We start from the raw sequence: 14,647 nt of genomic DNA on the forward strand, positions 1-14,647 counted from the left end.
AATTATTTTATACATGTTAGTACTTAAATTAAGTAATTTTAAATTATATTATATAGATTAATTTTTTTAAGAAGTTAAGTATATTAAAAATTGCTGTGGAATCCGGACTGAGAATGTCGAAAAGATGTGTAGAGCCGAGGGTTTCTTCTCGAAGTTTTTGTTGGTTTCTGCATTCTGTTAAGATGTGTTTTATTGTTAGTTGAACTCCGCAGGTAGGGCATGTGGGTGGGAAATCTCTTGTCATCAAATGGCGATGTGTTAGAGAAGTGTAGCCTATTCAGAGGCGGTTTATGATAGTTTCTTTTTTTTTGGAGAGTACTGGAGGTAGGGGCCACGGGAGTATTGACTTTTTGATTTCATTAAGTTTGGTCGTCTGTTGTGACCAGAGTTGATTCCAAGATAGAGTTGTCTGGTTTTTATGTATTTTTTTATTTTTTTTGCGTCGGAGTAGAAAAATCCTGAAATAGAGATGGCTTTAGTTGAATTATGGGTGGACTTAGCTGTAGCGTCGGCTTTTTCATTGCCGGCTATATTGCTATGACCGGAAATCCACATAAAGGCGATGTGTTTGCCAGTGGATCGTGCAATGTTGCAGGAGTTCTGGATACTTCTTGCTATGTTGGAAGGATTAACTGTGTTTTGGATACTTGTTATTGCACTTAATGAATAGCTAAGTATAAAACAACGTTTGTTGTCAACGAATTGAATGAAGTATTTAGTGGCTTCTAGTATAGCTAAGGCTTCGGCTGTGTAAATTGAGCATTTGTCTGACAATTTGATTTGGATTTCGGTATCGCCACATATGATTGCTGCTCCTGCTTTTTTGTCTGTTATAGACGCGTCAGTGTATATCTGTATGTGAGGTTGAGCATGGGCTATGGTTTCGTTGAAATAATCTTTATATAATTTAGGATTTGTCTTTTTGGGAATTTAGTGAAGTTTGAGACTGATATCTAAATTGATGTACCAAGGAGGCTGATTGCTAATAGCTGAGGGAATGATATAATTAAGGTCGAATATGTCTTGTACCTTTAGGAACATGTCTTTTGGATCTGTAGAGATTCCTTAGGGTGTTCTGTAGATTCTGGCAACCAGCAGGGCTTTTTGTTCTTCCCATCTTATTGATAAAGGGGGTATTCCTACTATATTGCATATGCTGTGGATGTAGCTGTGGGCTAGATCGAAAGGCTCCTATTGAAAGCCGCATGCCTGTGTTGTATGGAGTATTGAGTTTTTTGAGGTATGATTGGTTGGCTGAAGAAAATAAGGATGACCCGTAGTCTAGTTTGGACAGGATGAGGGCTTTATGTGCTTTGATTAGAACAGAGTAGTGGGCTCCTCATGAAGTGCGAGATAGAGTTTTTATTATATTGAGTCGTTGGAGGTTTAAGGTGTAAAATGTGAGGTATTCACGTACACTTTGAGTCAAAAATTATATCGAGAATTTTAATGTTATTTTTGTTTTTGATTGTTTGATTACCTATACTTATTGACATTTTGTTTTTATGTTTATTGTTGAATATGATACGTTTGGATTTTTCGACTGAGAATCTGATCCCATATGTTTTTGACCATTTATCTAATTCATTGGTAGCGTTTTGAAGAATTTGTTTTATAGTTGTGATACTGTTGCTGCGGCATAGGATAGAAATATCATCGACATAGAGAAAAGGGATGATGGGCTTTGATATTTGGTTGGATATGTTATTTATAGCTAATAGAAAAAGTGTTACCGATATTGAAGAACCTCGAGGAACTTCATTTTCTTGAATATAGATATCTGAAAGGCAGTTGAATGATTTGACTTGGAAAGTGCGTATGAGTAAATGGTTTTGGATGAAGTTAAATCGTCCTTTCTTTTCGGGTTTTGCTCACCGTTAAATTGGTTGTTTTCATTAACTAGTTGTCCTTGTATATACTGAACGGCACTCCCAATTATTGATAGCTTTGTTTTCTAATTTTTGCGTGTATAGTTTAGCGATTAATTTTTGCCTTTCTTTTATTTGATTTTATTAGATTTTTTACCCATTTATTTTTGGAACAGTTTTACAGGTAATTTTTATTTTTATATTTGTACATACATAAAATGTAATACCTATAGTAAAATAATAACAGTTTTATCAAAAGAGATATATAAGTACCTATATATTTCAATTAATGAGGTAGAACTAAGAACTTCTTTGATATTCCATGGTTGTTTACTATTAAGAATTATTTGATGTTGATGGGGTGGGGTGGTAAGGAAGGTTGCAGCCCACTCTATATACGCCACTGCAATAATAGCATGAATATTTTAATGATATTATTTTTTTATGATATTTTGCGGATAATAGTGAATAAGCTCTATTGTATGTATTATTTTCTTTTGTACACAAAAGTATATTTCGTTCTGTTGTGTTTGTTCATAAATCATTGATTATATTGTCAAACACAAAATAATTTAAGGTTTGCGTTAATTACACGAGATGAGTGTTAAAATATGAGTACATTATATTATATACTATAATGTATAGTTAAAAAATATTAATATTTTTTCGAGTAATGATTTCATCTAAGTATAAGTACGGATATAGAAAAAACTGAAGAAGAACTGAAGAAAAAAACTGAAAAAAGAAAACTGAACTGCAAAAGAAGTTCTAATTGAAGGCTAAGGTTCATAATAGTTTATAAAAGTTTTATACAATTTTGATGATATTATTCAAAATATACTTAATTGAACAATATATGTGTATAAATTTTTGCGAAGGACTTTATGTTACGTCGCATTATTTTTGTTTGAGTAGGTATGCGAAAAGTGCCGCTTTTTTCAGAAGTATTATTTTTTGTAAGGTCACTAATTTTCAAAATAAACTGTTTCCTTTCTTGATGCAATGAGCAAGCTTATCTTATACAAAAGTACGATCGACCCAAGGAATGTACAAAATATCGGTAATTAACAATTTGCAAAGATGATTATTCTTAACTTGTTTGAACATATTTTTCTCTCTTAATAAACGATACATTATACTGAATATTGTATAAATTGAGGTTGACTTTGAAAATAATACCATTATCTTTGATCTCAAATCTAAACTTGATGTTATTTCTATTTAAATATTTATCTTCATTGCAGGAGGAGACTTTTAATCACTCAACGATTGTTTTTTTTCCTTTTTGTGGCAGGAACAATAAATAATAGAAATAAACGAATCATAGATAATAAAGAACACCATACGATGGAAGTGTATTGACTGTGAATGTTACTCAAGAATTAATGCTACTTTCGTTTTATATATTGATATACGATGTATCGAATAATTGATTTACACGTTACTATTTTTAATCATTTTCCGAACCATATTGATCATATGAAGTCTTACTAAAATTGCTTTATATTCATATAACACGAGTAGGTAAGCATATTTGTGGTTATAAAAAAGACAAATCGTTTCATTTGTCAAAACGATTCCTAGTACTATGAATTATATATTATAATACATTTGAATATTGAATAATCACATTGTGCGTATAATGATTGTGTAAAATAATTTAATTCCTACGTAATCATGTATATCCTGTGTAATCTTATCACACAAAAATCTATGGTAAATTATTTAAAAATATTTAAGAAACAGTGTGCAACTATTTTATATTTCAACGTTTAAAAATTGACAAAAGAAAACTAACTTAGAAAATCTGTAAAACTGAAATATGAGGGTCAAAAATTTATATTATTTATTTAACTTACGCAAAAATTTATATTATTTTATTAAAAAATAAAAAATTGGCCACTGGCAAGTAGAAATGTAAAATCGTAAAAATATACTCTAAAATCCGAATGAAAATATTTTGTGTTTCAATTATATTTGAGTTAAGAAACGAAATAAACGTAATGTTCATTAGTGATGTAGGGGCCGTGGTAGTCTTTCGTTTTAAATTATGGTTCGACCAGACTTTAGCCTTTAAAACCTCTGAATCCCTAGTTACGCCTGTATATATATTATATTATGTGCATATTATGTATATAATGCAATTTAGTCGAAGAGGGATAACGACGAAATCTGAAAAAAAATAATAATAATAATAAGATAGAAAATGTTTCAAACGTTATTCCAGAAGAAGAAGGAGAAAAAAAGAAACCGTTGCAACGAAACGCGTAAAGTAAAATATTGTCATGACGCGCTAACGCGACGCTATATCATCGAGTACACGTGGGAAAACTACGATTTAAATCGATCACTTTCCTTCGAAACGACCGAGGAAAAAATAACGAGGCGAATAATCCGTCTCAGGGAATACGTTTACATGCTGAACACGACCAACTGACGTCTCGTCGAGTAAGTTTCGTCGAGACATCAATATTTTTGTTCACATTAGTTTTTCTCTCTCTCAGGTGTAACCTATACGATGATCTCGTACATTTTGTCGCGAGCTATTAAAGAGTAATTAGCAGTTGGATTTCCATTCACGTGTTCTCTCAACCAAATCGGACATAGTCAAATCGATGCTTCTCAAACTCCATACTATGTAATTTAAATACGTATTGCGTTCCAACGATGACATTTTTTAGACATTTTATGCATTTTTAATTTTTCTTAAGGTTGTTTTTTCGAATATTTTAAAAGCAAATAGAAATAATTTTCATACGAATTAATTTCTCATTTTATTTTATCGAAAATAAAAATTCAAATTTCAGGGCCATTTAAATATTGCTTTTATCAAAATTCTCGCATTTTAATGAAGATGCATATTTGTTTGCAAAAAAAAAAAAAATGATTGGAAAAGAATTATTTTCGTGGTATCTGCGGCAATTTACTATTTACTACTACAAGCTTAGTGGAGGTTTATCTTCTTTATTAACATGAGAAAAATATTACATCGAATCCTGTTAAAACCTAATTGTATTTTGTAAACGGATCTCGAACCGTAATATACATAGTAAATTAATAAAAATACAACATTTTCTGTTTGGTACTGAAATTGTTTAAAAGTTTAAATGTCTTACAATTAAGCTTGTCCATAGGTTTAAATAATTTGTGTTGCTATTTTTATTTAATATGTCTAATTAAAGAATATATAAAATATAAATATAAAAATAAAAACATAAATAAACACAATAAATACAATAAATACATAGTGTATGTATAAAAAAATTCATAAGCGTCCTCAATGGTCATAGGTAATCTTTATCATAATTTTATATACTACTTAATTTATTCAAAAGATTATACTAATCCTTATTGGTTTCTGTTGGTGCATTATAGTGTAAGTATTTGAATTAAAACTTTGGGTTTTCATGGAAGGACATCCAAGTATGCGAAAAATGTTCAAACTGTGTAAGGTTATAAATCGATAATTCAGAAATTACAAACTATGTGTGCGTTTCTCGAACTGAATAGTGACATCTTATGCATCGCGATAATGACGTCAAAAAATATACGGTGGTATATTGGTTTTAAAGATTACCACATTGAGCAATGTTTTACGGTTAAACAAAGTGCATGTAATTAAAATTACATTCTAAGACCATTTTCAAATAATTATGAATATGAACTTATTTTTTGATTTCGGTGTTATTACTAATAATTTCTGGGAATTTGTTTTCTCACCTGTTAACTATTGGAAGCAACAAAACATTAACCGTGTTAGAGACCAAGATAAATAAAACAATATGATAAGAAAAATTAGTTGTTCAGCTACTACTCTGTGTTTCATCACCGATGAAGTACGGAAAAACAGTTTAACAGTCTTATTAAATTACTGTATATTTTGTTCTACTCTTAACCTTACCAGATATAGTTGTTTGTGATGTTAAGTTTGCAAAGGCCATTAATCAATTATTAATCATTAATCATTAATCATTAGCATAATTACTTGCAGCTACCTCAGTCATTATGTAATGAAATATATTTTTAATTTTAAAACTTGTTTTTAACTTAACAAAATATATGGCTAGTGTAGTATAATTTTCGCAGATAAAACATCTTAGAAGTTATAACAACTGTAATGATGGTGATTATAATAAAAGTGTATCATTTACTCGATATTGATTTCGAATACATTGAATTTCACAAAGCATTAATTATTTTAAAATATATGTATTGAATAGGAAAATTGACAGAATAAGCGAAATATGAGTATAGTGATATTAAACGATTCGATGACTACTAAAACGAAAGTACTTATTCGAACATGGCTTCAAATTTTCATTATATCGTCGCAAAGAGAAATAATATGTTGCAATAATTTTATTTAAAATCAATGCATATTCTAACTATTGAATATAAACTTTTAAAGTACAGCCATTATAGAAATATGTTTATGACGAAAGTGGAAAATGTATACATGACTTTATAAAGGCATACTATTCGATTAATAAATGTGTTTATTACAACATAAAATATTTCTGTCCAATGATCTTTGATTGAAATAAGGGTTTTACGAGAAGGTAGGGAATACTAAAATTTACATTTTCAAATTTTTAATCCTTTTATTGTGCGCATGTGCAATAAAATTTACATTTTTTTATAAATAATAACAACTATTTTAAACACCAGATTTCGATAAAACTATTTTTTTAAGCACATTTTATACTCGTCTATAAACTTTTTTCCTATCTCAAACATTCACTGAATCACAGCAAAAATTATTAATATTTTCGTATACAAGTCGATGCCTGTTAAACTTTGACGTCGTCCAGAGCGATGACATTTTTTTTATGTCGACATATAACGAATGTACCGGATATTGAATAATAGTTGGCATTTGAATTAAAATTGTATTTATTTTCAGCCATTCGAATTAAAAAAACAACGTGTTTTTAAATATTTTTATAGAGAAAACTTTCAAATCTATTAAAATATTGGCCCATTTATTTACTCTAAATATCCATCTTTTGCATTAAATTGAATATTTATCGTTTCACTAGAGAGTTGTCGTTTGATAAATTATTGCTTCATTAACTATCCTATTAACGTGACTAGGATAACATCAATAGAATCTTAGGAATGATATTGTGTTTTGGTTTAATATAGCGTTATATTATTTCATTGTGATTTTTGTTCTTTATTTTTTTTAATGAAAAATCCCTGGAAAAACGATTTTTCAAGCCTTAGAATCTCTTAGAATTTAAGGTATCAATTAACTCGTATAAACGTATTAATAATAACGAAAATCATTAACTTATACCTCATATCGAATTTCTCGAATGCGTTCGACGAAGAATGCTTTTACCTCTAGTTATTAAAGGGATGATATCAACTTATGTTAATTTTTAAATACATATATAATTTAATTGGTGCAAAATCAAAAAAGTAAAACACTGATGATAATGTTTTATTTACTATTTCATTCGATCTGATCAAATTATATATACCAGCATTACTTACTGTTATTCAATTTTTAAAGTAAAAATTTTAACATTTTTAAAGTGATTTATTATTTTTGGAATATATTTTAGTCATAACGAATAATATATGTAACTGTTATCATTTTATATACTAATATAGGTACTTGTGTATGATAAAATTCAAATTGAGTGTTGCCGATCCGACGAAAATTCCAAATGTGCAAATTATTTGGTTTTTTATTTTTTACATTTTTTTTCTATACAATAAACTGTAGTTTACAGTTTTAAAACGGAACTGACCGAGGAAACAACGACGTAACTCGTTTTATTCGCAACACCCGTAATTGTTCTAGAGCAGCGGTGCGGATGGTGATATAATACCGTTCACTCATAAAAACGCTGTGAAGTTACCTTCCAACAACAATAATTAAACACACGAAGTTTTAATATGCGTATTTGGTATACACGCAGTCTGACACATTATAATATATAGGGTAGTGGAAATCGTGTACGTGTTCGTCCAAGGTAAAACACCCCTCATGATTTAAAAGTGTTTGTGAGTTTTGAAAATCATCGTACAAATTTGCGAAAAAACTCAACAGCAAGTATTTATCTAGTAGGGTTTGTAGATATATTTACATTACATCAGTCATCTGGCACGGATTAATAAAACTTTTTGGACCATAAATCAAAGAAATCCAAATGATAAATATATATGATTTACATTTTATTAAAAGATTACGATTTGCATAAAAATGAAGTTTAAATATAAATAAAGTTACACACACAAAGATCCATTCGGAAAATTTTCCTGCTGCCAATCCACCACTGTCAGTTAAATTATAAACTGTTAATTTTAACTAAAATAAATGCGTTGCATTGAACGTTCGTGTACAGTTTAATAGATCCTACATGGTCTAATAATCTGTACTAAATATAAACCGTAACGTTCCAAACTCGAGCATACATTTTTTTCCGTCGATTGACCCACGTTTGTGAAAACGTAGCTTCGAATCAAATTGAAATTAAACAGCAGTAAAAAGTCTAAATCAGTCTCCGAAAAGCGGTTTATGGAAAAGTTTAAAAATCGCTAAACGAAATGTGTCGTAAAATTTCTCATCGAAAATATGGTGTATAAGTTACATCGGTTTGAAAACTGTTTTTTTTTTTTTTGGCATAAATACACATCGATCGCCTGTGTTTTAACATACATATAAAACCTTGAAAACAATACGTGTAATGATATATATATATATATATCTGGAATTGGAAACAATTTTATGTGATACGATTGGTTGAAAATTGTTTTGCTGAAATATATTGCAGTCACAGAAGTAGTGAACACCATGGTCATAGAAAAAAATAAAAGCCCTTAGATTTATGATGGAAATACGAAACCATAAGATTTTCATGATCGTCTTCCAAAAATTATTGATCGCCGTATAAAGACTGTATTGTACTCGAATTCCAATAATATCGTACGGTAAGAGTTATTCTTGATGAAATAATCGGCATTCGGTGTACGCTCCACCCAGGCCAATCGAATGACGTGACATTGCGGGAGATTAGAACCAACTCCATTTCAACTCCACGGTCGCGGTATTCCAAACTTGAGAATTCATTCGTTGCAAGTTTCTAAACTAATCTGATCCTCCAACAAATCATTAGAAAACGACTTGACGCACAATGAACAAAACAATGTGCGCATTTGCTCGTGGACCATTATGAGAACGCCACACCAACGTGTATTATCTCCGTCTTAAGATCAACATAGTAAAATGAATGCGTTCGGTAGAACTAATTTTATGTTGTTAACTTTAGTATTAGAGTAAACTGTAACTTATTATCAAACTTAATAATAGGAGAACATAATTCGTGCTATGGCATACGTGTAGGTATTTTACAGTATTTTAATTTTTAAGCGAGTTATGATTATGTAATATGTGACAGTTTAAAAAACTCATACCTTCCTCTCAATATGGTGTAATATAAGGAACAATACGCATTTTATTTTATAAATATGTAATGAAACAATTAACGGCTAAATAACATTTACGCATTGAGTAACGATGAGCGCACCGAGAAGATAAATAATAAAGTAATAAAAATAAAAATAAATAATTGGTGAATACTCGTAAATTAATATATAAATAAATAAACAAATAGTTTATATATATAAAAATAATCTTATAAGAACAACAATAAGTCCCAATTAGTATTTTTAATTTTAAATAGATTCTAAATTGAAACAGAAATATGATTTATGAAAAAATTAGGATTTATAAAATGTAATTTAAGTGTGAGATTAATTATGCTCCAATTTTTCACTAAGTTTCAAATTGCAGAGTTAACTGAATATCTTAAAATCATTTTAAGAATACCATAATAAAAAATTATTTAAATAGTTAATTTTGAAAAACAATCTCTCTTGTGTCCCATCCAAGTCCTACAGTAATGCCGTAACTTTTTCAAATTTACCTTTTTTTTTTCTTTTTTTTTTTTACGGCTACAACAACACCATAATACTATACGAGTGCAGCATAGGCTTGTGAAAAAATTCCATTTTATGGTTTATAAGTCTATGGTGTGATTATAATAGCACAATAGAAATTTATTTTTTTATTGACCAGTAAAATTGAAGTATATTATATTATATTATCCGGTTGTAAATAATGATTAATGTGAACCAAATGTATTTGAATAACATAAAATGCTATTTGAATCAGGGACTCCATTGGATTCCAATGGGTTTTTCGGTTCTGGTTCCGTTTTAGATTATTAAATTAATTTCTCAAATATACTGCTTTCAGTTTAAAGCTATTGTTATTAAGTTCTAAATAAATAAGGATTCTGGAATCGGCTAATACCGGTATTCAAAAAATACTGAATATTTTTGATTATTAGAAAAAAGTTGAAACTGTTATAAGTAATAATGTTCCCATCTATTTTTTTAAGATCTTACAAAGCCACGAGTACTTAAATATTGAGTTACTACGCATAATACTCTATTTTATAACTTAAAAATAAAATTTATCTAAAAAATTTAAATTTAAATTAATTTTTAAGTACTGTGTAAAGTGTTAATGTAATTTTTTTTAAAAAATTTTGGGAAAACCACTGGTTGTAGATCAGTATATAGTAATGTTTTTGCTAACTGACTGTATGTGACAAAAAAAAAATACACAAAAAAACTCTTCATTTACTACACACAGAATCTATAACATTCACGTTCTGTACAAATACCGATTATTATTATTATTATTTATTATATTAAATAGACGAATAAAATATATATGTAATATGATTTTACGTTTGACTGGTGCTTTTGTTTATTTAAAATTGTTTTATAATAATTAACATACAATCATACTAATTTAGCTTTAATCACATTATCGGTAACAAAGTTAAAAATATTAAAATAGAAGTCAATAATAGGTAAAATACTACAAAAATAACACTTTAAAATGTTTACCCCCCGGTGATTAATACCTCTCTTTCTCTCCATAGTTCCACCATTGTTTATTAGTCACCTGTTTAGATGTTAAGATTAAAAATCTATATTTTTTTAAACTTTTTAATTTTATTATATATCCTTGTGATAGTAAAAGTTATTTGAAAGTTGTTCAAACTTTTTAATGATAATGCTCAAATTTCACTTATAGTCTTCAATTATCGTTAGTCCTAACTTGTTCAAAATATAAAAAATTGAAGTAGTCATAAATATCCTAAATTGATTTGTATAGAATCATGAGGTATATGAAATGGGTTATAGGTACGTATAGCTGGACGGGGAAACAACCGCGAATCTGAAATCACTTACAATAACGTAGTTCTCAAAAGTCGAAAATGTGTCGTCACCGCTCCAAACTGTGTATATCCGAGTATATATTAGGTACGTATAATACCATTTGACGTCGTCACATATACCTCGGATACCAGTAGCGTGGTGAAGGTATTATAATAGAGCAATTGTTCCTTCAAAATGTTTGGTGAGTAGGTGGTCACCCAGCCACAAATTACCTAGATGGCTAGATACATTGTAAAAAATGGAAATATTATATGTACCTTATATATGAAACTTACGCCATACCCTATAGCGCAAAGCTTCAAAAACATATTAGTAAATTAATACGCTGAAAACATCAGTCAGTCGATTCAAATTTTTGTCGTCGGTCGGTTACAGTGCATTATTAGGAAAAACAGAATTTAATAGTATATATATATATGTATATATATATATGTATATATATGTATATATATATGTATATATATGTATATATATGTATATATATGTATATATATGTATATATATATGTATATATATGTATATATATATGTATATATATGTATATATATGTATATATATAATAATTTAATATAAAAACCATGAATGGTTTTTTAAAATTATTTCAACGATCGCGATCACCATGTGCCCGCACGGTATAACAATAATGCGAAATCCTTGGGGTACCCACAGCCAACAGTATTTTATACAAATTTCAAAAGGTTACAGAAATAAAATACTTTGACAATTTTTGACAATATACAACGTTCAATATTGTTACACCTATGTACACTACATAGTTCATGATACAAGATAATTAATGAGTTTAATGAATAAATTAATTGAATAAGTATATCCGATAATACAAATATCTCTACAAATATATGTGTATTTTGTAAACTTTAAATTTTTTGTTGTGGTGGAAATGCCGTTATAATGGATAAAAGTTAGGGGTGGTTATGTTTGTATACCTTTTTGCTCCTCACCAAAAATTAGTTCAAAACGCCGCTGATGGAGACTAATCGTTACGTGTACACGAAAATGTGATGAAAAGCGTTGAAGAACATCGTCGAAAAAAAAAAAATGAAAAAAATAACAGTGAAAACTGCTCTTTCGTCAAAAAATTAATTTATCGTCCATGCACACGTCATTATATGTGCTATAGATAATAATATTATAACTATAAATCCGTTAAGCAGGCAAAATATGGTATTATTATATTTGTTATACAATCGATAATAATTGTGTGCGTGGTGCTCGGCGATAGCCCAAAGTGTAATATTAATCCGTATGCAATGGAAAACTCGTTGGTCTAAAAATAATATTTAAAACGTTAGCCTAATTAATATTTGACGGCGACGAGGTGAAACGACGTGTATTTAGAAACCATAGGTGTGTCGATATATTTTTTTTCTGTGTTTCGTCAGCAATATACATTGCGATTTTCTTTTTGTCATTCAGCACACTTATACTGGGCGTTTGAACAATTTATTTTAGTGTAGTCATTGCACGACCGTTTTGCAGAAAAAGCTTATACTTTTTTCTCTTCTATTGTAATTCATTTAACATATGCTTTCATTTTTTTTTTTTTTTTTTATTGCAACACGTACCAAGAGTTTTTCTTTAAAATTTACATTTAATTATTCTGCATATTATGTAAATGCATAATATGATGTATACATAAATAAAGAACCAGCGTCGACCTAGTTGCGTTTGAGCGGGCACACATTTCTAGAACACAAACAATCACGTTCGCTCTTAATGATAATAGCGATATTGTAAAGTTTGTCATTGGAACGACAAACGAACCCTCCAGTGTACGTTTCTTGAGTATAGTAAAAGGCACGCGCGCCATCTTATGCTTTGCCGTTAACAAACAATTATTGAAAACTTTACTGATTCTCGTCTCTCGATGTACTGTACTTACAGTTCCACGCAAAGACAAACTTCCCTAAGACAAAAATAACATAAACAAAAGCGGGTATGACGAAATGTCGATAAATATGTATGTAATGTGTGTACATGCTAACGCGCAGATGCTCACACATACACGTACAGTTAATGTAAATCGTAAAACATAATTTTTGGATTAGAATCAGTGCTCGAATTGCGGGGGGGGGGGGGGGGGGGGGGGGCCGCTTTAATTTTCCCATAGATTTCAGCGTCCCCTTAATTTAATTAAGCGAGGAACGCTAAAAACGAGTCCCCTCTGGGGATATTTACTTTTGAACGGTGTATTTGGACTTTGTTTTCACTTATTTTTATTTTCTATGAAAAACTGCAAAGTAATGGTTATTTTTTCCCAAAAAACGGTTATCGTTAACGACAATCACGGACTAAGATAATAATCATGGCTAAATAACTATATCATTTTGAAATGATTTCGATTGTATAGTCCTATGGGTGTTTCTACTTTCTACTTTTGACAACCTCTTGAAAACTTTTTATTTTCCACCAATTGACTAGGTTAATATAACAAAATGGATTGAATCATGGGTTAAGAAAAGCAGACAAACAGGAGAGGAAGAAAATTGTCCTAAAAGGATAAAAATTACTGAAGAAAATGCATACAAGTTATTGTAGAATTTAATTGAAGAATAATATTTATATCTGTTATTAATAATATTTCGTTATAAAATAATGTTATATTATATATATATATATATATATAATGTTACATTATAGTAATAAGCAAATAAATATTATATAATAATACTACCTTTATATTGCTTTATTATATGTGCAGGGGGCGCGGGGGACGAAGTCCACAACGGGTTACTTTACAATTTATCAGCTAGGGAACGGTGTTTTTTGAACTAAAACCAGCGTCCGTCCTCAATGTTTTTCCAATTCAAGCACTGATTAGAATAGAGATAGAAAGACATGCAACACAAATAAATAATGACATGAAAAAAAATCAAAAATATTTAATATTTATCCACACTATCCAACCGAATATCCATTAAATTTAATTACTTGAGTATACGTCTTGCATACGAATATAAATGCACACTTTTGTCCCTGCAGAGAATTGTAGTATTTAGGGCCATGTTCAATAAATGTAAAATGTTACATGCAGCCTTTTATTGTTTATATCATCTGCAAAGTACAATCGATCGAGTTATTTAAAAAAAAAATAAAACAAAAAAAAATACTCAAATGAAACAGTAAATGAGTATAAAACCAAATTGTATAAAATAATACGTGTCTCCTAAAAATGAAAATTCTAATCATAGTAAAAATATTTACACTTACTTGAAATACACTTTCCGTTTATTCTTATGTACTAAATGTATTAAATGTTAGTCCTAGATAAATAAGGTATTGGTTTCACATCTTTGCTGTACTCGTAGGAACAAAATATTTATTGAAATTAATTTATCGATTTGGTTTACCATTTTTATGTTTGATTTAACAATATTTGTACTTATCGATGTAGATTATAAACTTGTATACAGTGGGTTTCTGTTACTGGTGTGTATAAATATTACATAACGTATAACGATGTTTAGAGTTTATTTTTAATTCGACAGTTG

General features: G+C 29.2%; 1 protein-coding gene across 1 annotated transcript; it reads right to left on the bottom strand.

Annotated features, from left to right (window-relative positions):
* Window positions 1–288: 288 nt before the first annotated feature.
* LOC112684770 lies at window positions 289–1,117 on the bottom strand. The gene is made up of 2 exons (XM_025556433.1): window positions 1,030–1,117; window positions 289–896 (listed from the first exon to the last, which is right to left on the bottom strand). The coding sequence occupies exons 1-2, from the start codon at window positions 1,115–1,117 to the stop codon at window positions 289–291; spliced, it is 696 nt and encodes a 231-aa protein (XP_025412218.1).
* Window positions 1,118–14,647: the final 13,530 nt, after the last annotated feature.

This window comes from Sipha flava, unplaced genomic scaffold, assembly GCF_003268045.1.
Source record: "Sipha flava isolate LNK unplaced genomic scaffold, YSA_version1 257_pilon_pilon, whole genome shotgun sequence".
In the NCBI taxonomy this organism is placed as follows: Eukaryota; Metazoa; Arthropoda; class Insecta; order Hemiptera; family Aphididae; genus Sipha; species Sipha flava.

What these genes read in the sequence shown, in the direction of transcription:
- LOC112684770 (XM_025556433.1), bottom strand. Translation starts at nt 1,117, where the DNA reads ATGGGAAGAACAAAAAGCCCTGCTGGTTGCCAGAATCTACAGAACACC. An exon ending in CAAAAGACATGTTCCTAAAG is followed by an intron (nt 897 to 1,029) that starts GTACAAGACATA and finishes AATTATATAAAG; the next exon opens with ATTATTTCAACGAAACCATA.